At 39.1% G+C, this 26,341-nt stretch overlaps 1 protein-coding gene across 2 annotated transcripts; it reads left to right on the forward strand.

Moving 5' to 3' along the window:
- The first annotated feature begins 1,521 nt into the window (after positions 1-1,521).
- BNIP3L (BCL2 interacting protein 3 like) lies at positions 1,522-24,436 on the forward strand. 2 transcript variants are annotated; one of them, XM_041767861.1, is made up of 6 exons: positions 1,522-1,716; positions 9,240-9,423; positions 14,123-14,195; positions 19,310-19,413; positions 19,547-19,696; positions 21,651-24,436. In XM_041767861.1, the coding sequence occupies exons 1-6, from the start codon at positions 1,617-1,619 to the stop codon at positions 21,697-21,699; spliced, it is 660 nt and encodes a 219-aa protein (XP_041623795.1). In that variant the 5' UTR covers positions 1,522-1,616; the 3' UTR covers positions 21,700-24,436. The 2 variants fall into 2 exon arrangements, with proteins under 2 accessions (XP_041623795.1, XP_041623796.1); XM_041767862.1 differs by lacking the exon at positions 1,522-1,716 and adding an exon at positions 8,370-8,482.
- Positions 24,437-26,341: the final 1,905 nt, after the last annotated feature.

The raw sequence follows: 26,341 nt of genomic DNA on the forward strand, positions 1-26,341 counted from the left end.
AATAGACTCACGCTTTTGAATAAATTTAGAACGTGATAAAGGTAGAATTTCAAATCAGTGTGGAAAGGATGACTTAAAAATTAATAAATGGGGCAGCCCCGGTTGCTCAGTGGTTTAGTGCCACCTTCAGCCCAGGGTGTGATCCTGGAGACCTGGGATGGAGACCCACGTTGGGCTCCCTGTGTGGAGCCTGTTTCTCTCTGCCTGTGTCTCTGCCTCTCTCTCTGTGTCTCTAATAAATAAATAAAATCTTAAAAAATATTAATAAGGGATGCCTGGGTGGCTCAGCGGTTGAGTGTCTGGCTTTGGCCCAGGGCATGATCCTGGAGACCTGGGATCGAGTCCCACGTGCGGCTCCCTGCACGGAGCCTGCTTCTCCCTCTGCCTATGTGTCTGCCTCTCTCTCTCTGTCTCTCATGAATAAATAAATAAAATCTTTAAAAAATTAGTAAATGTTGTTGGGTCAATTGATTACCCAACTGGGAAGAATTGAAGTTAATTAGCTCACAACATATCAAAAATAAATTTCAGATGGATTTAGGGCCTAAATATAAAAATTAAGCCTACAAGAAGATCAGAAAAATCTATAAGGAACAGATTTGAAATCTTGGTGTGAGGGTGTTTCCCAGATTACATGAAAATAATAGAGTTGACTGCATGAAAATTTTGAACTTGTGCAGAGTGAAGCAAAGTTAAAAGACAAGTGACTGAGAGAAATGCATGCCGCTCAGACCAAGGAAAGGACAAAGACATGGATATATGAAATAGGTGGAGTGTTGGGGAATATAAAGCAGTTTACTGTCACCCAGGTATGGGGAACATGGCTTCCCATGTCAAGCCCCAGAAATAGGCTGATGGAATTCAGGTGGTTATTCTCTACTGTATGTTTTCCTGGAACTTTCCTTTTATTTATTTATTTATTTATTTTATTTTATTTTTATTTTTTTTTATATATTCAACTTTTACCTTTTTTTTTTAAACAAGGATCACGTGTTACACGTGTAATTTAAAACTCATTAAAAAAAAAAATCTTTAACAAGTAAAAATTCTGGCCTGCCTTACACTGTTCCCCGATCAGAGCATTCATGTACCGCCAGCTTTGCTTTAGGTGTAGGACAGGGAGGCGCCGGGGATTCTGCTTCCTTTGTGTCACCAGGATACCTATCACAGAAATGAGTCCTTCTGGACGTGGGAAAAGAAACGCTCCGGGATTGGCTAGGACGTGGTGGAGGAGATGCTGGAGGGGACGTGGGCGCCAACGCGGAGCACCTACCTCCACGCCTCCTCGTTACACATTTCTCCCTAAGCTCTATCTCCGTGCCAGCCGCGTTGGTCACTCCACCAGGCCTGTACAGGTGACACGCAGGAACTCATTCCAGGCGCGCGTGTCAGCGCGACTCCCGCGTCTCGGGGTCCGGAGCCCGCCCGGGAACGCCCCCTCCCCGCCCCGCCGCTTGTTGTGTTGTCATCACGTGGCCCGAGCGGGCCCTGACGTCAGAGGCGGGGGAGGGACTGCGCAGGCGCACAAAAGGGGGCGGGGGACTCGGCTTGTTGTGTTGCTGCCCGAGAACCAGAGACGGTCCTGCTGCGGCCGCGGCTCCTCCGGCAGCGCGACGATGTCGTCTCATTTAGTAGAGCAGCCGCCGCCCCCGCACAACAACAACAACAACTGCGAGGAAGGTGAACAGCCTTTGCCCCCGCCAGCCGGGCTCAACAGTGAGTGCTGGGCCGGGGCGGGGGGGGCTCGGGGAAGAGGATGGGGGAGGAGGAGCTGCTCCGGCCGCCGCCGCCGCCGCCGCCAGCTCCGCGCGGGGGGCGGGGGGGGCGGGAGCAGAAGGCAGCTCATTGGCCAGCGCTGAGGATGTGCGGGTGACTGACAGCTCCCGTCACCTGTCAGGAGGAGGCGCTCCGGTCTTCCTCGGGCCCCGTCTCCCCTCCGTCCTGGGGTCTCGGTGGGGGCGCTGCTTGGGTTCGAGCTGGAGCGGGCAGGTGGGTGGGAGCGGAAGGGGGGCGAGCCGCTCCCACCTGTGGTGGGCCCCTGGGCAGAGCCAATCGGAGCGCCGGGGGGGCGGGCCTTGGGGCGCGCGGAGCGGGGTGGGCGGAGCGGGCGGTGGAGGGGACGTGGGCAGGGATGGGGACGTGCAGCGGGGACGCTGGGGGATGGACGCGGGCGGCGGGCCTAGGGAAGGGGCGGCGGGGGGACGCGCGGGAGGCCAGGTGTGCGGCGGTGCTCAGGCCCGGCCGACCCCAGCTCTCCCGCTCGCCCTTCCCCGCGGGCTCGGAACCTGAGCCCTCCTGTTCCCTTCCTTTGTTAACCACAGGCGGGTCGGGAAGATCATTTGGTAATTTGGTGGTCACTTGTGTCGCGTGGGGGGGGGGGGGTCAGGCGACTCTGCTACTTTTTTTTTTTTTTTTTTTGAGAGTTGGCCCAAGTGAGGTTTTTTTTTGGTTTTTTTTTTTTGCTTTGTTTTTGAAACGATGGATGGAGTTGTGTACCCTGAAAACCTTTCGTGAACAGCCTCTTGAAGGATCCAAGATAGCATAAATCATGGAATCTGGGGCAATGAATATTCAGGAACGGGATTAAAACCACACTGATCCCGTCAGTGATCAGGGCTCTTGGAAGTTAATATGCAGTATTTGACTTACGACCAACTCCAGTTGCTCATCATAACATTCTGGTGCTCAGACATCTTGTCCATAAGGTTTTTCCCGGTTGTCTTGAAAGCTCAGGGGTCTGCAAAGATTCTTGCCTAACCTTTCTGCAGTTGATCTCGTGAAAGAGGCAGTTGGGACGGTTAGCATATGGCTAGATGAAATCGTTTAAAAATCATTTGGATGCTTAAATAGCATTCAGAGGCATTGCAACCTCCTTCGTAAGAAGGAGGTGTTCCAACATGGCCTAAAAATTATTTTAGAGAAAAGAGTTCCTGTCCCCACAAGATGGGGTTAGAATTTGAAGGTTGTTTTTTTTTTTTAAGATTTTATTTATTTATTCATCAGAGACACAGAGACACTGGCAGAGGGAGAAGCAGGCTCCCTGCAGGGGAACCTGATGCAGGACTTGGTCCCTCCCGAGGACCCGGGGATCACACCCTGAGCTGAAGGCAGAGGCTCAACCACTGAGCCACCCAGAATTTGAGTATTTCAAGATGTTTAAGATTCATTGTTTGTTGCTACTGTACCATCTTTTGATGGATAACTTTCTTAGATGTTGAGTTTTTGAAACTCAAGTGTCTTTTTTTATGTTCTGGAATGTAAGATGTTATTTCCCACAGTAAGGATTAATTTATGTATCCTCAAACGTTATTTGCTTCATCTGTTAATGTGCAATTAAAACAGTATTCACCCGTTTTTAGCACACTCTTTTAGAAGCATGGAATTTTTTAGAATGGGAAGAGACTTTAGAGGTAGCTTGTCTCTGTTATTTACTGGTAAAGAGAACAAGAGAAAAGTGTGTTGTCCATGTTCACAGCAGGCTAGGATCTAGAGCTGAGATTTTTTTTTTTACTTTCAAAAGATCTAGTGTACTTTTCAGGACACGTCAGTAGCTCAGAATCTCCTGGTTACGTGTGTTTCCTATTCCCTCAGTATGTTATTTTACCTAATGTACAGAGGTGATCTGCCTATCTGGCTCTTTTTACTTGAGTAAAAAGTACTGTTTACTTGTACTCACTGTTTTCCTGCAGTACTTACAAGTTAGCTATTTGGTTGGTATGATTACATGATTGCACAGGAAAAAAAAAAGGAATTTTAGTTTCCTTTGACCATTTAACAAAAACAGCAACAAATGGGATTTGTTGAGCTGTATGTGATGTTTATCTCTGTGTCTGACAGACCTGTGAAGTATTTGATGTTTTTGGCCAATCAGTTGCTGCTACGTTTATATTAGCTCTTAACAAAAGTGGAAGAACACTCAGTCTCTGTGTGATATCAAAATGTTGCTTTGGGAAATCTAGATAGATATAAAGTATTTTATTTTGGGTAGGGTGAGCTTTGAAAAGTTACTGAAAAGCTTTTAGGCAGTGCCATATTTAATTTCTCCCCTTTAGTTTTTTATTCTGTTTGTTTGTTTGGTTCCCCCCCCCCCCCCCCAGTTCATTATACAACAGTGGTTCAAACAAAACAAGAAGCTTTCCTGATTCCTTCAAGTGATTTTTGGGCACTGGGCAAAACAACTTATTCAGACATCTAATACTACCCAAATTGCTGATAAGTTGAAGTTCTTTGTTGGGTAAAGTTGCACAACTATGAAACACAGGAGATGAACTCATTGTACAGATTATCTGTGGTTTGGGATTTTTCTTCAGTTCAGGAGTCAAAACAGAGTTTTAACAGCAAATTATGGAAATATTTGGAATAGTGAAATATTTTTCTGAGTTTTTAATTTAACTTAAATTTTTTTTTTTTTTTTAGTTCACCATTGTAGGGGAACTGTTCACTTTCCTTACAAATCAGTAGACAAATATCTGAACTACCGGCAAAGTTAAAATGATGTTTTTCCAGTTTCCAGTCTTAGTTTTATTCTTGAGAAAGCTATCAAGTTACTTAAGAATATTTGTATAGGGCATTAATGCTATATAATCCTGTAGGTAATAAAAAAATCAAGGCAGTAGTAAAATTCTTATTATTTAATGTAGGAAGTACAGACTTTTTTTCTTTTCTTTTTTCCTTTTTAAAACATCTTCAACCATGATTACTTGGCTTCCCCAGTATGGTGAGAAGGCTTTTAAGGCTATGGCATGTGAAACTTCATTGCTTCATGATACTGTTTTGAATACCTAAGTTACCGGGTGTAAGTACCCACTTGTGCAAAATGACCAACTTCTTTTTTTTTTTTTTTTTTTAAGAAGAATGTCAGTGACTGTTCTTGGTCTGGATTGGAGCATCAGGTGCTTGAAATAAAATAAAGGCTTTAAGGAGAGAATATAAGACATAATGAAATGTGTTACCCTGGTTAGGAGAAGAGTTACACATGGGACCTTGGAAAGTTGTAGGAAAAAATGAGAGACTCTTCTTCCTTCTTTCTCTTCCTCTATCCCTCAGCTCTCCCACTCCCCTTCTTGCAAGAGGATTAAACTAGTGATTATAAAACTATACAGAGTATATACAACATACAGTCATGAATATAATCACAATTACTGGACCAACCTTCACGATGTGCTATATTACAAAATGTGGAAGTGTGAATCTCTTAGCAATTTTGACTCTCTTAGCAATTCTTAAAGACTTAAACTAGAAAATGTCTCATGTATTGTGTATATATATATATACATATATATATATAGATATAGATTCTGGCATGAAAACACTTTTCACTTTGTAAGTCATCTTTTAATGTAACAGGTAGAGGGCACCTGTGGTTGAATGTCTGCCTTTGGCTCAGGTCATGACCCCGGGGTCCTGTGATCAAGTCCCCCATCAGGCTCCCCATAGGAAGCCTGCTTCTCCCTCTACCTGTATCTCTGCTTCGCTCTCTGTGTCTCTCATCAATAAGTATATTAAAATCTTTAAGGGAGAGGGCACCTGGGTGTCTCAGTGGTTGAGTGTCTGCCTTTGACTCAGGTTGTGATCTCAGGGTCCTGGGATCAAGTCCCACATCAGGCTCCCTGTAGGGAGCCTGCTTCTCCCTCTGCCTTATTTGCCTCTCTCTCTATGTTTCTCATGAATAAATAAATAAAATCTTTTAAAATAACATAACAAGAAGAGCCTGCCATTTCTCATTTTAAAGCCTAATTATTAGGAATGAAATTTACTCAGATTTTTTTCTACTCTGTATTGCTTGAACAGCACAATCCTCATGTCTTGTTTCCTTTCCAAGTAGAAGGGGACTTTGTGAGAACTGATAGAGTTAGAACATTAAGAAATTCTGAAGCTGTAAATCAGGAATGAAGTAGGTAATGAAAAGCATGTGTAGTCCATCTCTTGAGGAAGACAAGTCCCCCCCCCCCCCCAGTGTAGTCAAAAGATGAAACTTTTAATATCTGTGCGAATAACTTTCTCTGCAATAATGTTTATTTCCATAGATGATCTCTCTGGAAGAGAATTGTTAGGGGAATTATACCTTTTTAGGTGTCTTTTTTTTTTTTTAAGATTTTATTTATGTATTCATGAGAGACCCAAAGAGAGAGAGACAGAGTCATAGGCAGAGCCAGACTGAATCCTGGGACTCTGGGATCACGTCCTGAGCCAAAGGCAGACGCTCAACCACTGAGCCACCCAGGCCTCCCATTTAGGTGTCTTAATGCATATTGTCAAATTATCCTCCATTGAAGACCTGATTGTAGTAACATAATATTAGAAATAGTTTGTGTAATGGTTAACCATTGACATTTGGATAATGGTTAAACTATGGCATATCCTGATGTTGAGATGCAAAGCAATTTAAAAGAATAAAGTACGATAACATACATTGACATTGAAAGACATTTATAAGTTGTTAGGGAAGAAGCACTTCTTACAGAAAAATATGTATAATACAATTCAACTTTTTGTAAACAGCAAAAAAACTGAACTATATTTAATTGAAAAAGCTCTGAAAGTTTACATATGAATCTCTTAAAAGTGGATTTCTCTGAGAGTAGGAATAGGAGATTGAGAGGAAAGGTATTTGTACTTTACATGGGTTTATTTTCAAGAAACACATTTTCGCAACAAGAAAAATTTCTTTAAAACCAGAGTATAATAGCAGGTAATAATGTAGCATTTACCATGTACTAGTGACCTTCCTTATTCTTCTCCATGCTGAATTCATTTCAACCTTCTAACAACCTTATGAAGTAGATATAATTATTATCCCCAAGTTACAGACAAGAAAACTGTTAAGGGGTTAAGTAACCTGTCTAGGCTGTAAGTCATAGAGTGGGAGTTGGCCTTCCGTCTGTGCTCTTAATCACCGTATTAATATGTGCCAGATTAATATTGTCTGCCTTAAGTAGAAATGGCCTCAATTATGCTGAATGTAAAGCCAGTCACAGAGATCACTTTTACTAAGTTTTTCCAAGTTATGTCTTCTCAAGTCCATGAGGTGATGATTGCTCACATATTTTTAATGCAGAAAGTAGAATTTAGATACTGGTCTGGAAGTCCTTCAAAAAAGTAAGGTCTGGAAAAGCTGATACTGTTACAGTGGGTTTTCTCTTTGATCAGCTACTCGAAGTGAACATGAATAATATTTTTGGGAAGACTGGCTTCCCCAGAGACCCATCAGGGAACTCCTGGTTCCTTAGTTCTTCTACTCAGAGCAGCTCAGGTCTTTTGTTTGTTTTATTTTGCACTTTGGGCCTTTGTACAAGAAGAACGGATTTGTTGGTTTAAAAAGAGCTTGAAAATTCTAGAAAACACTATGAGTATGAAGAAATTGATCATATACCTCTTTCTTTTTCTGTCTTTCCAGTTAAAATGCTTGCAGAACTCTAAATTTAGGGGTGCTTTTGGCATATTTCTTATTTACTCCAGGGACACTCCAAGTTATTTAGTTAAATTACCTTTAGTGTTAAAAATCTGTCTTAGCTTTGCTAGTTGAATTTGTTAATCCCTTTTAAGTTCTGTCTTGTGTGTGTCCATTTTTGTGTATAGAATGAGGTCACACAGATGTCCTACAACTGTGTTGTTTGGCAGCACAGTCCCAGAGATTTGGTGGCAGTTATGGGACTGTGACACCCACTGGAACTGCCTTTGAGGGAAAAGAAGGAAAGGGTAACCTCATTTTTATTTAGCAAACACTGTTCTAAGTATTTGACAAATATAAACTTGTTTAACTAGTGGGTAGCTGAATATCTTCTACCTACTGGGCACTTTACCTATGTCCTATGTTTAATCCTCAGAGCAGCTCTGAGAAGTAGAGGTCTGTATTTTTATATCTGTTTAACAAATGAGAATACTGAAGCTCAGACAGGCAGAGAGTAGGTGGTGGAGTCAGATTTCCAGCCAGGTCTGCCTTTGAGCTTTTCCTTTATATGAGGATGATGTTGAGTTCACTTTGGATCTAGAATAGTCTTTACCTCATTGAGAGTGTGTTTAGGGTTTGAGCCTCTCTGGGTGGTTTTTCTGATTTACTGGTGGAGGGCTGTTCAGTCACAAAACTCTACACTTCTCTTGAGAGTTTGGAGGAATGGCCCTCCCAAACTGCTCGGTGATATTTTCTAAAACAAAATTTGTTGTAAGGAATGGAAATTATGAAGAAAATCCTCCACTGTCTTTGTTGTGAAGTTGGTCTAGTGGCTACTATTATCAATTTTTATTAAAATTAAAGCACCTTAAGGTGATCAGCAAACTCATTGAGCCAATAAGAAATATTTTCAAGAGCTATCCAAATTACCAGGACCACATCCCCTTTTCTATGGCTCCACCCTCTTTGACTGTTGGCCTGAGAAAACCTGTCTCCTGTACAGATGTGTAGTTTCTCCCCCCAAACCAACAAGGCTTAATGAAACCTAGGAAATAGGAAGTCGTGGGAGAGAAGAAAGGACAAATCTACAAGGTATGGCTAGTGCATAAGGGAGAGAATAGAAACGAGGTGAGGCATAAAGGAATGGAAGAAGCTAATGTGTGGGATAGAGAGAAAGCTTTTTTCAGAATTTTTGGTGTTGTCCCTGGATTTAATTAAGAGCATTTAAAAATAAATAAATAAAATTAAGAGCATTAATTTTGGGCTGCACATTTGTACACAAGTTGAAAATTTTATGATTGAATTTAAGTTCTATGGGAACTTAAGTTCAGTTGTGCTAATTAGGACAATTGTTAACTTCTTTAGATATTTTTTTATAAAGTTTCTAAGCCATTGGTTTATTTCATCTGGGGAGGATACAACTAACTAATTGAAGTAGACTGTGAGAAAAATAGGTATATATTATTTTAAACAGATGTATGTTTAAAATATTAAGGATAAGTAATAATAAAGTAACCATTTATTTTTTGAAAAGCACTCTCAAAGTTTTCAGTGATATAAACTAAGCTTTAACTAGAGAGAAAATTGGCTGAAAGGCACATTTCTAAGATCCTCGTTGTAGAGTTCCAGCTTCTTCTAAATTGGTTGATTGCGTGAGCCACTTCAGGAAGAGAAACTATATGTATTTTTAGACTTCTGTTGCTCCTTATTTATTTTCTTCAGAATACTCTTGGATTTGCTTTGAGGCGAGACAGAACTCTTATCAGAATTCACCACATTCGCATCTGTGCGCACATGACAGAGTTTGGTTCTGCTGTGGTTAACTTAAGCTATCTGACTTGTCCAACAGGTTCCTGGGTGGAGCTACCCATGAACAGCAGCAATGGCAATGATAATGGCAATGGGAAAAATGGGGGGCTAGAACATGTACCTTCCTCATCCTCTATCCACAATGGAGACATGGAGAAGATTCTTTTGGATGCACAGCATGAATCAGGACAGAGTAGTTCAAGAGCCAGTTCTCACTGTGACAGGTAAGTGAGATCCATACAGATGGGTTATAAGGTTAATTCTCACCAAAAAAAAAAAAAAAATCTGGTTTTGTTCTCATTTGACAAAATAGGACTCCTGGGACGCCCGGGTGGCTCAGTGGTTGAGTGTCTGCCTTCCGCCCAGGGCGTGATCCTGGAGACCCAGGATCGAGTCCCACATCGGGCTCCCTGCATGGAGCCTACTTCTCCCTCTGCCTGTGTCTCTGCCTCTCTCTCTCTCTCTGTCTCTTATGAATAAATAAATAAAATCTTTTTTTAAAAAAAGGACTCTTGATTTACTGCAGCATGTATATTTAAATCAGATAGCTAATTGACAAATATTTGAGTGCCTGGTGTTTTTCCCTAGATTAAATCAATTTCCTTATTCAGATTGTATCATTTTTTGATGTTTATCAGTTTAAAAGTCAATGGCATAAATGTTTACTTGTAGAATTAACAAACTTTCTCCAGTTTTCCTTTGTGACCCTGTTTCACAGATCACATTCTGTCAGTTATCTCTTATGTATCTGTCCCCCCTTCCAGACGATGAGGCTCCAAAAGGCATGGTGCATCTCTTTTGTACCCTTGACAATCATGGTACTGGTGTGTAGCAGACCCTCAGTAACATGTTTGAGTCATAGGAACTGGTGGTTGATTCAAGTTACAGCAGTATTTGTATGGTGTATGCAGACCACACAAGGTCTGCAAAGATGGCTAATTTGGAAGACCATCCTGTTTCTTCAGCGGAACCTTATTTTCAGACCTCATTTTTCTACTTTTGACTTGGGGAAAGTAATTCCATTGATGAAGGGCTGCCTTTGGTGAAAGAGTAAGGATACAGTGATATGTATGAGTGGAATAAAACCGAATTGCTCATTTGTTTTTCAGTGTAAGCTTTATTTTTTTCTTGAGGGATAGGTGTTAAATACATGGTGGTATACCTGACACTTCTTAGTCTGATGACAGCCATACTGTTAGCACTATGGGATAAAGGATGATCTGGTTAATTAAGAGTTAACTGACATTAGTCATGTAGAAAATGCAGATGCATAAGGAAAAAGACTAAGGAAACACTTAAAAATGTATACTAAAAATAAAAGTGATTATCCCTAAGAGATGGAATTATGGATATTTTTCTTCTGAATATTTTTGTACTTTGTAAAAATTGCATATATAGCATATTTTATTTGTCAGGATAAATTTAAAAAGAGAAACAGAAGTTCGGTCATGTCTGAAGTTCCTGGATATCTTATAATCCAGTGATGTTACCAAGGAAGCAGAGGATTGGTTTGCTGGCTCTAGCACACTGTGCACCCCCGCCACCCCATCTCATCCCTGCCTTTGTCCCTGTGCTTCTTAGTAGCCTGGGATGGCTCTTGTTCTGAGCAGAAGCAGAGCAGATGGCTCTTTGCTGAACAGCTTGCCATTGATTCCAGTTGCAACAGCATTCGTCTGTCTTTCAGAATGAAGTTTATGTTATATTACATTTATATTTTGGGACTTGTAATAGGTTTCTGAAGTTTTCTGCTTGTTCTAGGCCTCTTTATGAGGCTCTTACTATGCATTCAAGTACAAGACCCTTGAGCATTGGTATCAGTGTGCCTCTTAACCTGTTGTTCACTTGCTATTGTCATTGAGCAGAGAAAAAGTCACCTGCTTGCTTTTCTGGTCGTCTCATTTCATTCCTGGTTAGTAGTTATACTTGTGATCAAATATGAATTTACCTTCCCGTGACCACATTTAAGTTAGGTTTCTAAACACCTGAAGCGAGGTGTGGCATGTGCTTTTGAACATTTTCCTGTCCCTCACTTTATGTATGTTTAGGATCTGGGTTCCTGGTCATTTTTCAGAGAAGGCCTGCGACTCCAACTCAGTAATACTCTCCTGTGCTAACACATCTTAACATTTTAAAATGTCTCCAAAATTCATATCATTTGGATTGGCATGCATCTCCATATCTGAAGTCATTGAGAAATGTTTTTTGTAGGTGGGAACATTTTAGGATTGTTGGATATTCATCCCAAAGCTAGCTTATATATACAGTGACCCTTGAATGATATGGGTCTGAGCTGCACAGCCATGTGGATTTTTTTCCATAAAGTGCAGTATCGTATGGTAAATGTCATTTCTTTCCCTTAAGGGTTTTTTTTTTTACATTTGTTTCCTCTAGCCTAGTTTATTGTAGGAATACATACAAGATATGTGTAAATTGACTATGTTATCTGTCAGGCTTCTTGTCAAAAGTAGTAGGTTATTTGTAATTAAGTTTTGGGGGAGTCAGAAGTTGTACACAGATTTTTGACTGTGCAGGGTAGGGTTGGCACCCTGCATTGTTCAAGGGTCAACCATATTTTCAATTTAAAAATTATTCCAGAGATACATTTCCATCATATCCCCTATGTGTTTTGTTTTGCATTTTACCCTATTGCAAGAGTTCTCAGCCTACACACTAGATACACCCAGGGAGCTTTTAAAAATACCAGCGCACAGGCCACATCCCTAGAGATTCTTAGTATGTTGTCAGGGGTGGGGTAGAGGCATTAGGATATTTTAAAAGCTCCCTGGCTAATTCTAACGTGAGCCAGGGTTGAAACTCTAATGCATTCCCAATTGTTAGAAGTAGTAAACCGTTTACCAGTGAAATGTTTAGTATTTCTCTGAGTGAGATTGGTGCCAGTGATAAATAAGAATATAGAACTAGAGCAGTGCATCTGTAGGGTTCTTGACCATGTCATTCTGCTGCCCTGACCTGCTCCTGGCTATGTGAGGCTGGCCCTTAACTTGATCTCTGGCTGTGAACGAAACAGTGATACATGAGCATAACGACCGTAAACTGAGGACAAGAGTGCCTCCTTCCACGTGGTTCCTGTGCTCTCGCCTGAGATTTCTACCTCAAGAAAAAAATTTTCTAAATATGCTAATGTATTTACATGATACAGAACCAGCTTCTCTCTTTTGCTATCCCGATTTGGGGCTCTTGTATGTCAGTTAGAATAGTCTGAGGCTCCTAGGCCAAATCAGTCTGACACATTTTGGATGATCTTATTTATTTTGGAGTCTGTCTCTACATCATCTCTATATGTTAACATTGTACACGTACTCTTGATAGCTTTAACAGATAACATCTACTCCTTTAAACCAGTTAAGCCTGGAGCATTTTCATCCCTCCTTTGGTCTTAGACTTTGGCAGGGTGGGGTGTGTAGTGGAAAATCTAGTTACCTACTGTGATTACACAAGAAATCATTAATAACATTAAACATAGAATTTAGCATGTTGTATTCATCTATCACATCAAGTGTATTTTGGAGCATGTGTTCTTATCTAAAAGTTTATCTGTAAGTTATCACTTCTGGGAATATATCTTATACTTTTCATTGAAGGTCTTGTATCCATATATGAGCTTATATAATAACTCTGAAATATTTCAAAGTAGATATTTCTGAAATAAGTAGAATAGTGGTTCTGGTCTCCAGTACTCCATTACATTCCTAAAAATTACTAGGACCCCCAAAGATCTTTTGTTTATGTGGTTATTTTGATATTTAACTATACTAGAAATGAAACAAAATTTAAAAATACGATTCATTCAACAGTAATGAACCCATTACATTTCAGTATAAGTGACTTTTTGAAATGAAAAATAACCTTTTCATAACCAAAAAAAAATTTGAACTAGCAGCATTATTTTACATTTTTACAAATCTCTCTATCTAACTTAATAAATAACAGCTAGATTCTCATTTGCTTTTGCATTCAGTCTGTAGTGATAAAACACATCATGTAGCCTTTGGAAAATTTCACTGTACATAGAATAAGAATGACAGATATGACAGTAAGAATGAAAAAGGCAAATAAATCATAATAGTATCATGAAAACAGTTTAACCCTGAAGACCCTTTGAAAGAGTGTTGGGGGAAGGTGTTTGAGAATATGTGATCGCAGGTTGACCCTGGAGCTGGACTTGGGCAATTAGAGGCTCCCCATCTCCTCCTTTGTCCTTGGAATGTACGTTCCGCTTGCTTTCCCTGCTCCCAGAAGCTGCCTCAAGAATACAGCTTTGAGACAGAAATGTGATGTTGAGACTTTTTGAATGGTATATGTGACTAAACTCAATTAAGGCCTTTCTATAAACTTCTAAGATTTGGCAGGCTTGTGTGGTCTGTTCACCTTAATGTCACTCCAAGACAAGCCTTGTCTATAAGTTCCCTTGCTCTTTAAAGCTGCCACCTACCACCCTGGAATGGTCTGCCTCTTTCCCTCTCGTTGCACCCTCATAAAGGGGCCAGTTTCAGATTATACCCAGAAAGCTCAGGAGGCTGGCAACCAGCTGGACTCTCAGGAAAACTGCTTTCACATTTTAAGACTTGCTGATGATGAATTATTTAATGATGAAAGAACTTTGAGAAAAAAAAACCAACTAGGTTTCTGAATTTGAAGATCATTGTACCTTTATTGGAAAAAGAGTAAAAATAAGAAAATTTATCCTTGCAAAGGAATTTATCACCATCGTAAAATTCCAGAACATTTTGGGAATAAGAGTGCTCAATTTCATTTTTTCTTTAGGGTCAAGATAATACTTTTTGATTTGCTGCTTTTTCAAAGGCATACTACTGTAACTTTCAATTTTCTAATTTCCAGTGAAGGTTAATTTACTTGACAAAATGAGAATTAAAACTAATGGTTAAATTCTTTCTCTTCTAGCCCTTCCCCACAAGAAGATGGGCAGATTATGTTTGATGTGGAGATGCACACCAGCAGAGACCATAGCTCTCAGGTATGTGTGTGCACACACAGATGGTGTGTGTATGTGCGCGCACATGCAGATGGTGTGTCTGTACTTGTTTTTCTAATGTACACTAGATAATTAGGAAAAGAGTGAGCTTCTAAATAAGTATGTTTTACTAAAGTAAAGAATAAGAAGACTTTAAAAAGTAGTTTGAAGCTGTTTTCAGTTTCTGATTGTGGAATTTACTTAGGATGATACAGCCCTTATTGTACTCCTTTGCGCCTGAGAGGTTAGGGCCCTATCACTCTAAAAGAATTGGAAAATTCTTGTCTATAATATTTCATTCCAGTATCCCAGGCTAGTTTCTTGAGTTTATAAATAGCTGAACAGATATTTTATTTAAGCTCACAAGATGAATGAAAAGGAAAGTTGTAGAACTCGGCATGAAAACTTTCTATGCATCTGAAATCAAAACAGTGTCTTGAGACAAATTTCAACAGCTAGAGATAAAATTCATCTAAATTTTACAGGGTTCCTTAAAGAAGATAAATGTAGCTTACTAGGAGTTGACATTGTTAATAAAATGGATGGATAATAGTATTAAAAGCCTACAATGGTTAATAATTTGAAATTTATGATAAGTAAGTACTTGTAGTTAACTATTTTAAAGATTTTATTTATTTATTCGTGAGAGACACACACAGAGAGAGAGAGAGAGAGGCAGAGACACAGGCAGAGGGAGAAGCAGGCTCCATGCGGGGAGCCTGACGTGGGACTTGATTCCAGGTCTCCAGGATCACGCCCTGGGCTGAAGGCAGATGCTTAACCGTTGAGCCACCCAGGCGTCCCTGTAGTTAACAATTTAGAATGCTCATGGCCAGACCTTGACTTTAGTGATGTGTCAGCTCACCTAAAAGTGCCAGAGTGCAAATTCATGAGGACAAGAACCATTGCCTTTTTCTACCGAGTTCATGTGCTAGCAGAGTATTTGTTAAAGGAGTGTTTAAATGCATTTGGACAGAAACTTTGTTCTGTGGGGTTTGCTGTATACAATGTCCTGTTCTGCCTTCGCACTAGAAATATTGTGCATAATATTTTGGGTCCACCCAGTATTTTTTCTGTTTCATGAGGCTGCACAGTTCCTCCCTGCTTTTCCCATGTTCTACTTATACTGTTCTCTGAAACCTAGAAAATCTACAGATTGAATATAAATTTATTTAATGATGAGCTTTGTATCATAGAGGAGGCTCACGTGTATGGAGATGTTCTGACTGCTGTTGAATTGCTGACTAATGTATGTCCGTTTTGCCATGTGCATAAGCTGTAACTAGTGAAGAAGAAAATACATAGTTTCCATGGCAAAAGCGTACTAAGGAATTTCAGGGAAGAGAAATGAAAGTAATTCTTTGTTATAGTCTTCCTTTAGGAAGATGTCCTCAATTCATACTGCCCTTTGTACACACAAGTTGAAAAATCTAAATTAGCATTCTTTTGAATGTGTTTTGAGGAACATTTGCTTAATGGGAAGCTCCTCCATGTGATAGTTCTGAAGTTAAGTGGAAATAATACAGTCCCTGGGCTCCTTCACCCTGCTCCCCCCGTCCTGCCAGTAGCTACAGCACATAGCACATTAAAGGCTCTGACAATCTCTGTAGTAGAATAATCTGTTTAGTATATGTGCTGCCAAAGTGAGCACTGGAATAATCTGTTTAAACCAAGTGTTGCCCAAGCCTATTTGATCTTAGACCTCCCTCCCTTTCCACACATACTTTTCCCCCTAACAACCTAATGGAATACTTTGATAAGTGCTATCCTGATTCATGGAGTGGCAGTGAACAATTAGCCTTAACTGATGATTGAATTTAAATGGAATCGTAGAGCTGACTGCATCCATCCTAGAATTCCAGAAGAATTTGTGAAATTCAGGAGAGAAAATGTAAAATGTTTGGCTTCCATGTTGGATTATGGTCGTATTGCTAGTGTGGTCCCAATTCAGAAACCGGTACCTAAAAGAACATTAGTTATCATCAACGTTGTTGGTAAGCGATATTAACAAAGCAGTCCATTTAAACACAGTTAAGTCTTTGGAAAAGCAGTCTTAAGTCCTTTAAGAAAAATATGTTTTTTAGAGTAAGACTTTTATTTTTTTTTTATTTTTATTTTTTTAGAGTAAGACTTTTAATAAGAGAGAAATCCATAGTGTGATTTATTTAAACTTTCAAAAGGGCTTCTCCCTCTGCCTGTGTCTCTGCCTCTCTGTCTGTGTCTCTCATGAATAAATAAATAAATCTATAAAAATAAATAAATAAAAATAAATAAAATAAAAATTAACATTAGGGTTTGGGAGAGTGGATATTTTTCTTAAATGAGAAGCAAATTTAGGATTACCAAACAGAAGCATTTACCACAGGACTCTGTCATGGGACTTACTCTTACCGAACATTTTTACATATGTCTATACAAGGAATATAGGACATTTTCAGCCTTTTCCGAGAGAAGGAAGGAAAGACACTAATATATATTAGATATATTTTATATGCTAAATTTATTTTTAAAAAAGGTTTTTCCCACTTTCAGTGTTTTCAGTCTAGTGAAAGAGGTGATATTAGCTCCAAGAACAAATAGGAGAAGTGGGGCTTTGTCTTCATTTAATTACTAATCTGAGATCACAAGGCCAGTGGATGATAGAGCCAGGATCGAAACCAGGGCTGTCTGAGCCTGTAGCCCCTGTGCCATCTACTAAAATAAGTTGGTGCACGGGATTGATTTCAGGAGAGCTCCCAAGGTCATGAGAATGAACTAAGATGTTCCTGGTGAGCTACAGTATGAGGAAGCCTAAGGCGTAATACATTTAGGAAAGGATCATTCAGACTATACTTTTATGACCATAGTCCTCAAGAGCCTCCATTTTAAGGCACCAAAAAGACTTCGGAGGTCTCTTGAAGTCATTTTTGCAGTGTGTTTCTGGGACTGAAGAGGCCAACACAGTATTGGATATCACTGTCACTGATACAGACTGAAAATGACCGACCGTTTCCCCCTTGTAAAACTGGGGTTTATCTGTCCATGGACCCTATTCTGTGCATAGCCACACATAGAGACCTAGAGAACTTGATGTGGACCAGGGAAGGAAAATGTAAGTGCTTTGAAGGTAGGGGACAGAGAACAGGCTAAAATGATCAGACTCTTTAGATGTAGGTGTAGAGAAAGGGTTATTGATTTAATTAAAAGCATGAATCATACTTAATTAGATTAAGTGCATTTTTACCATATTAAGTGCATTTTTCTCAGGATTGGAAGGTAATTTAAAACCTGAAACTGGTAAATTTAAGATTAATAATGGGAAGCACACAGCAGTAGTAAATGAGGATAGCATAGGATTCTTGGTTCTGAAGGTAAGCATTCTAAACTGATTTGGGGAATTTGTTTTTTACTAGTAGTCCAAAGATAACTTTGCTTCACTCAACTGAGAGAAAGTGACATTGACTTAAAAAAAAAAAAAATTAGAACATAAAATCTTATTACATTTTCATCCTCTTGGAAAATAGGAAATATTAACTTGTTCACAATTTTAAACCTCGGTCTTTGAGCAGTTTTGAGGAGAGGCATGTGAGGCCAGAGTTGGAAACTAAGCAGAAGTGACATGTAGTGTGATGAATGTAGTTAGATATTGTGTGTACACAAACTGATCTATAAGTAAATTTTAACAACCTATTGTTTTTTATTTAGGATGGTTTCAGATGTAATCCACAAAGAGCCAACTCATGATTCTGAGTAATCTCAATACCCAATGGAAAAAGCTTAATCCTAAAGGCTACATTGTGTCATTCAGTGGAATTTGCCAAGTCTGACAGAACTAAATAAGAATGATACTACCAGAGTAGCAAAAATCCACAGGGATTTTACTTTCGGTTTGATAGTCTCTAGATACAGAGCCCCTTTTACTCTCTGAACTGCCTTCCTGGGGCACCTAGCTCTTAGAGAACTAGCCCTGTCAAAAAGAATCACATGGCTGTATCAAGCCCTGCATTTCATAGTTATCTATGGAAAAGAATGAAACCTTTGGTCAAAGAAGGAATCCTATTCAAACAAAGTAACAGATCAAAACAATTCTTAGCTTTGAGATCCTTGGGTTTGAGGTCCTAGCATCACATTCCTTAAAGCTGAGTGAATATTCCTGTTATTTTTTAGAAACACCTCATTCCTGTGGGTTCTCGTAAAAGAGAAGCTATTATTGGGAATTTTGCTTGTTCTCACCCTGAAACTGTAGGTTATCATTAGCAAGAATAAGGACCTCTTTGTCATTTATCTGATGTAAAAAATGTCAAATTCTAAGTCAGTATAAAGTAAATGATTCCAAAAATTTTTAGCTTAAGTAGTTTTGAATAAACTTTGGGAAATGTTTAGATAGTGATTTGCCTAAAAAAATATAATCTCCTTCCAGGCAGTAAAACAACGCTTAGGAGTTGGGTGCTCTTGAGACAGTTTGCCCAGGTTTAAATATTGGCCCTGTCTCTTACTATTTACTGAACCTCAGGCACTTACTGAATTTCTCTTCATTTCCTCATCTGTAAAATGGAATATTAACAATTTTCATTTTTATAGTGTTGTTGCAGGTAAAAATTAATGCATGTTAGGTGCTTAGAATGATGCTTGTCTCTTGATGAATGATTAATAAATACTATTATTATTTATTACCTCATCATATCTCCTACTTGTTTTCTTATCACTTTATATTGGTTAGCATGTACTTTTGGAGTTTTTTTTTTTATTTTTAGTGAAAAATTTTAAGTGCAAACAAAAGTAAAGAGACTGTTGCAGAGAGCCTCTGTGTAAGCATCACCCAGATGCAACAGTTATTAATACTCTCCACATTTTAGTTACCATTGCAGCCCAAAGTACACATTTTTTAGGTTCACATCCTTTGCTTAGATAGAACAACAATGAAGCCCACTCAGGTTCCTTTTAAGATAGTGAACGCCCTGATCACAAATCCTTTGGTCAGCCTTTTTAGAATACTGGCGTGTTTCTTACATAAAAATTGCTGACACACAACCTTAGAGTTTTCCTACATTTTCTGTCTAGATTCGTCTTTAGTAGTAGGAACAGTTGGTCTTCCTTTTTTTTTTTTTTTTTTTTAAAGTTGTAATTCTTCTTTGCAGTCAGAAGAAGAAGCTGCAGAAGGAGAGAAAGAAGTTGATGCTTTGAAGAAAAGTGTAGACTGGGTGTCCGACTGGTCCAGTAGACCTGAAAACATTCCACCTAAGTAAGTCCTTGCACGTGTCTCCTCAGTGGACACAATGGGTGCTGTTCCCACTCATAGGGTGTCGACCTGCTTGGTCCCAGGAAGTTCTCAGCAAGTGCAATTCTGACCCCTTCCTTTGCCTTTCTTCCCCCAGGGAGTTCCACTTCAGACATCCCAAACGCTCCGTCTCTTTAAGCATGAGGAAAAGTGGGGCCATGAAGAAAGGGGGTATTTTCTCCGCAGAATTCCTTAAAGTGTTCATTCCGTCTCTCTTCCTCTCTCATGTTTTGGCTTTGGGGCTAGGGTAAGTACTGGTGGACTCCTGATGGGTTTTTCTTTCCTTTCATTCCTCTGTTCTGTTTCCACATGTAGGGGATATGCATGAAACAGTTTGTATTGTTTTGCTTTTAATGTTTTAGTGCAAATAGGGAGAGCTTAAAAGAGTTGTTGAAGCTGATACACTGTTGTTATACTGGTAAGCATTTTTAACAGTGGAGTTTGATTTTTCTTATTTGAAAATAAGTTGTTCAGATTAATCCTCTCAGTGATCATCTTTAGGTGGGCTTTCCCATGCTTGATTTTTCATTTTGTGTTTTATTCTTGTTTGTAATTACTCAAGATTAGCTAAGTTTTATTTTTATTTATTTTTCTCTTTTTTATTTTTTATTTAAATTTGATTTAGTTAACATATAGTGTATTATTAGTTTCAGGGGTAGAATTTAGTGATTCATCAGGATTAACTAAGTTTTTTCTCTAATACACTTTTTAAAATATTTTATTTATTTATTCATTAGAGACACAGAGAGGGAGGCAGAGATATAGGCAGAAGGAGAAGCAGGCTTCTCACAGGGAGCTCAATGTGAGACTCAATCCCAGACCCCAGGATCATGCCGTGAGCTGAAGGTGGACACTCAATGGCTGAGCCACCCAGGCATCCCAAGATTAGCTAAGTTTTAAAGTAAACAAACCTTTAAGTATATAAATTTGAGGTTGATTTGAACATTTTTTCCCCCAGATGGGAAAATACACCGTTTTATTGAATAGTCTTTGAGTGAAACTGGTAGGTTGGTTTGGGATCCTGTTTTTTTTCTTTGTAGCCTTTTCATTTATTCTTCTAAAGGTGACCCCACATTTACCTGTAACTAATGAATTTTTCTGGCATGTCTTTTAAATTCTTTTTTCTCTTGATGGAACAATTGAGGAAACCCATTTTTATAAGATTTTAGGAGTTAAAAAAAAAAAAGATTTTAGGAGTTAAATACTAGGTGTTTTTTTTTTTTTAAAGACTGTAAGCATGTGCAAAGAGTCATTTTCTCTATATAATATGCGAAAGCTATGTGACCCCTTACTTCCCCTGTAGAGAGCTCAGCATATGGGAGAGAGATTTATAGTCATAAATGTGGAAACGTACACATGACTTTCCCATAGACTCCTTTTGTCTTTCTGGGTACTTGATCTATTTTTGTGATGGTGAAGGCTGTGATCACAAACAGCAGAGTGGATGGAAGGGGTTTGTGGAGGCAGGGAGCGTGTGAGTATTGAATGGGGTTGGTGTGAGGGCAGGCAGGGGGAGGAGTTTAAATGCCCCTTCAGTATTGACTGCAGGTAGTTCATTTGCCCTCAAGGACTTGCTTTTTGTACCTCGAGTGTCTTTTCCTTTCATGAGTCTTCAGATCTTCTCGCATGTTGGAATAAGTATTGTTATAGATGAATGTAGAAAAAAAGGATTTGAGAAAGTTGGTTTTAATGACACTGGGTGTGGGACTAGCTTCCTATTTGCTTTACCTTTCCTTCTGTTTATGTTATTTAAGAAAAATACTTGCGTGGCATGGAAGAGTAATATTAGGCCTTCATCCTAAAGAGTTAAATGGTTAGTTAAGAGCCTACTATAAAGCACTGGCAGCTTTGTAATTTGGCATGTTACTGTATTTTGTATGTGAAATATCAGTAGAACTTTCTGCCCACTCTAAGGGAGCATCTCAAAGGAAGTTGGCTGTGCTTTGTTCTTTGGAGGGATGTGTTTTACTTTGTCTGATCACTGCTCCTATACTGTCCAGTCCTGCCTAATGAGTAAACATAATTACATGAAACCAGTTTGGCTGGCTGGTGACTTGTTTTAAGTAAGTCAGCAGTGATTTCAGGGTGTTAGGGAACTGTGCGCATATACCTTTAGAGTTGTTAGGTACAGTTCAGCCTGTGGACAGCTGGTATGCAGCCATTGAAACCAATGAGACACGTTGCACTCTGTTTCCTTTCAGCATCTATATTGGAAAGCGACTGAGCACACCTTCTGCCAGCACCTACTGAAGGAAAGGAAAGAACAGCCCCGGAAAAGCGTGTGACCTGTGAAGTGGTGTATTGTCACAGTAGTTTATTTGAACTTGAGACCATTGTAAGCATGACCCAACCTACCACCCTATTTTTACATATCCAAGTTCCAGTAACTCTCCAATCCAGTATTTTATTCAAACTCTGTTGAGGCATTTTACTAACCTCATTCCCTTTTTGGCCTGTAAGACACTTTAGAATTTCCTAACAGAGTTTACTGTTATTTAGAAATTTGCAAGGGCTTCTTTTCCGCAAATGCCACCAGCAGATTATAATTTTGTCAACAATGCTATTGTCTCCTTTTAGTGCCACCAGACTTAGACCTGCATCGTTCATGGTATAAATTTTACTCTTGCAAGATGACTACCATCTCTCTCTTAAAATGAGATAAGGTTAGCAAATGATAGAACAGCTTTCTCGTTACTGTTTTTTTTTTTCCAAGACAAAGCAAGCTTCCCTAAGCTTGAATTTATAGTTGTTTAAAAAGAAAACAAACAAACAAAATAAGACACAAGAAAAAAAAATATCCTGGGCAATAAAAAATTATTTTAAACAAGCTTTGGAGCCACTTTTTGTCTAAACAGCCTCCTAATGGCGCCTTTTAATTTATAGGAGGCAGGCTACATAAGTGATGGGTATGAAGTAGAATAAGAACTAAACTACATCAGCAGATTTTAATTCTAGTATGTTGTAATGCTGTCTTTTCTATGGTGTAAAATCTTTATTTCTCCTAAGGAACGTCTCAGGCCTAGAAACATGAAATTGCTTTGGGTATTTGTGTGTGTTTGTATTTTTACGTTCATATTAGCTTTAGCTGCATGTGAATTTTTCATGACTTTAAGTTTTGTTTTTTTGTTTTAATTCTTAAGAAGGGGCTTTGGAATGAGTTCCAATTTGTGGTATAAATACAGGCTTCTTGTTTTAGGAAGCCCCGCTTATACTCTGAAGACTTTAAACTCTGAAGATAATTGTTTCAGAGTGATTCCAAGCCCTTATGCAACTTTGAAAAACAGACTTGGGTTGTGGGAACAGTTGACAAAGTTCTAAAAAGATGCCATTTATTTTCTTTGGATTGCTCCCTTTCTAATGTTTACCTGCACAAGCTTCCCAAGGTGGTGCCCGCAACCGTGCGGGCACCGGTCATGTTCTCCGGGGCCGTCTGATCAGTCGTGTTCGACTCCTGCAGTTCCAGAGTGCTCGGCAGCTTCCTTCAATAATAGACTGTTTCTGTTTTGTTTGTTCATTTCTAAAATGTGAAGCTTTAGGACCAAACTGTTAGAAAACAGCAGGATTATCAGTTATTCTAAGTAGATTTGATGGATTTTGGAACACCTAGCATGGCTCTGAAGGGGATACTATTATATGTTTTATATATAAATAATTACTGTTTATGATATAGACATTACTATTGACTAGAGAACCATTGTTAATTTTAAAACTGGCCATCTATTCATTAAATAAAGCACATCAGATATGCCTTGGATAAGAACACTGGCAACCAGCTTTGCCAGTTTGCAGAAACTAACTCTGTTGTCTTTCACATCAAGTTTTGTAAAATGGACATGTTATAGTGAAAAATAATCTACAGGTTAAACAAAAAAAAGTTAATTTCTGACTATCTTTTTTCAAGAATATAGCTGGTTATCTTTAAGAAAGATGATATATCCAAAATAGTTTTCTGAATTATTTTATGTTTTCTTTCTAGCACTTGATGTCTAAATGATTTTAGATATCTTTTTATTATATCTTGTTTCTATCTTATTCTCAAACCTGGTAACACTTGATTTGCCTTCTGTAATCTATTTATTTCAAGTGTTCATATTTGGATTTCTTTGGAAAGAAAGTGAATCTGATGGCCCGCTGATTTTGAAAAGCCTGAGTAAAATTGGAAAGGCTGATAAAGTTGAAAGAACTAAACTGTTAAACTGCTAAATATGCAACTAGTATTACAGTTGGTATCCTGGGAGGGAAAAGTTAAATTAACCTTAAAAATAAGAGCAACTTTTTTACTGGCAACACATTGCCCTCTTTTGAACTACAGTAGCAATTCTATCAGAAGTATGGTTGAACTTGGGTATATTTATGATTTTTTTCAACATTGGGAATAAATTTAGTTCTTCCCTTTTTCTTAAAATATCTGTGAAATTTTGGACTATTACTTAAAACATGAGTACATGATCACAGTAAAACTTCTCCTAAGATGAAATCATGCAGTATTTATTGATAGCCCTAACATATGGAATACATGTTTATGCTCCTACCCAGATTTGTGTTGAACAGAAACAGATTGCATGATTGGAAAGGAGACTTCAACAATTAATAGTTGACATTTTAAGATTAATGTTTTAAAGCTTTACACCTGTTTACAATTTGGGGGATGAAAAGGCAGGCTTCATTTTTCTTGATTGATGAAAACTGGCTAAAAATATCTGTAAATAAAATCATGAGCAAAACTGCACAAACTTGCACATTGAAAAGTGCAACAAGTTATTTTGCAGTAAAAGTATTTACTATTCTAAAAAGTGAAAATTGAAGACTTAGCCAGTCGGATGCATTTCTAAGTGAACCAGTTGTTGAAATTATTGGAATTAACTGAGCCAAAGTGATTATGCATTCTTCATCTATTTAGTTAGCACTTTGTATCATTATATACAGTTTACAAGACATGTATAACTTGTAGCTATAAACATTTTGTGCCATTAAAGCTCTCACAAAACTTTCTGTCAGCATATCTTTTTATGTCACGTGCGTTGCGTGGGAGTTTAGAGATGAGGTCTCACCTGCCCACACAGAAGTTTTCCATTACTAAGTTCCTCAAATACATGAGGGCCTATCAGTGTGCCAAGTACATGGCAGTGAATCCTATTCCTGACTCCCAAGTTCCCTGCTTGCAGAGAAACCGTCACTACACAATATTAATCATTTATCGGAGAAGCGTGTGTGAAATATGATGGGACCAAATTATTTAGAACTTTTGTTCTGCCAGATGGCATCAGGATATTTTTCACAGAAGAGGTGATATATTGAAAGATGAGTAAGTGTCCAACAAGTGCAAAAGGGAATCAAGAGTGTGCCTGTAAGGAAATGGCAGAAACCGGCACATGAAAAATATATTCTGGAAAGAACAGGAAGATCATTGTGGCTGGAAAATAGGAGGGTAGAGAGGAAATTGAAGGTATAGTTTAGTGTTGAACCAAGGTGAGATTTATATGCTCCTCTGGAAGCTGATCATGTATCATACAGTTAGCAAGATGCCTTTGAGGGTTTAAATGCAGGAAAGTGAGGACTGAAGTTTTGGATGGTCCTGAAAGAGGGAGGAGAGGAGTACCTGAAGCAAGATCGGTTGATGGTCTAGGCAAGGAATAGGGCCTGCCCTAGGGTTAAGCCCAGGGCTGGGAAAGGGGGGCCAGGGTGGATATGAATATCTGAGGAAAAAACCCAAGTAAGTGGTAAGATGATTTAGAGAGGAAGAAGGCATGTGTATCCCCCCCACCTGCCCCCACTTTTTTTTTCCTCTAGGTATCTTTTGATGCTATTAACTGAGAAATGGAGGAAAGGAGAAATGGAGTGGTGGGGGGAGAGAAAAATGACTTCAACTTTGAATACACTGAACCCAGTTGGAACCTAACAAGTAGACACTATTTATATAGCACTAGAACTCAGGAGAAAGGTCTGGAATGGAAATACATGGAGACACACTTGCATGTGTATTATGTACAATTTGAAGATTTGACCAAGAGGAAAGGAGAAAGCAGTGAAGTCCAGCTTTTGAAGATTGAGCAGAAGAGAAACTTAAACAGGTGAGTGATGTAAATAGTTTGATAGGAAGAACCCCACCCCCACCCCCCACCCCCGCCCTGCCCAAAAGGAAAAGAGGTGACCAATCCTGTCAGATTTAGTGGTTAAGGAGGTGGATTGAAAGTGAATTGAAAACAACCTTTTGATTTTGGTTGTTGAATCATGGAGCATTTTCTGTAGGAGCAAATGAGGGATCTCAGGTAAGATTGTATTGGGTCAGTGAAAGACAAGTAAGAAGGTACTGGCTTTTCTCAGTACATCTGGAGATGAAGAAAAGGAAGGGAAGAGTTCTCAGAGGAGACATGGTGGTAGGATGTTTGCTTGAGTCAGGTATAGAGAGAGTAGATCTGTAGGCTAACAGAAGAGCACAAAGGGAAATACTAAAGGCACAAGGGAGCAGAAAAATACTGGAGTAAGACCCTGAGGGGATATATGTTAAGCACTCTGAGGGGAGATTGACCTTGAAAAGGGAGAGAAGGACTTTTGGAGCCATTATGCAAACTCAAATGTTCATGATAGGAAGTGGAGAGGTAGGCAAGGAAGGGTCAAGAGAGGCCAATTAGGAGCGAAGGAGTGAGAAGTTGAGGAAATCCAAGTCTGATAGACTGTTCTGTCTGTAAAGATGAGGTCTTTGAATACAAAGATGGTGTAGATGCTGAAGGAAGATGGGATTGGATTGTTCTCCATCAGTATCTCTTGATCTGAAAGGGGAGTGGAACCAAAGCTGAGATTCTTGAAGCCTTGTAATTGCTCCTGCCATTATTCTTCAGTATAAGCCAAAGCGTCAGTCCAGTCAACCCAGACTAGGTTCCCACTTTTCAGC

Source organism: Vulpes lagopus, chromosome 8 (assembly GCF_018345385.1).
Source record: "Vulpes lagopus strain Blue_001 chromosome 8, ASM1834538v1, whole genome shotgun sequence".
Taxonomy (NCBI): domain Eukaryota; kingdom Metazoa; phylum Chordata; class Mammalia; order Carnivora; family Canidae; genus Vulpes; species Vulpes lagopus.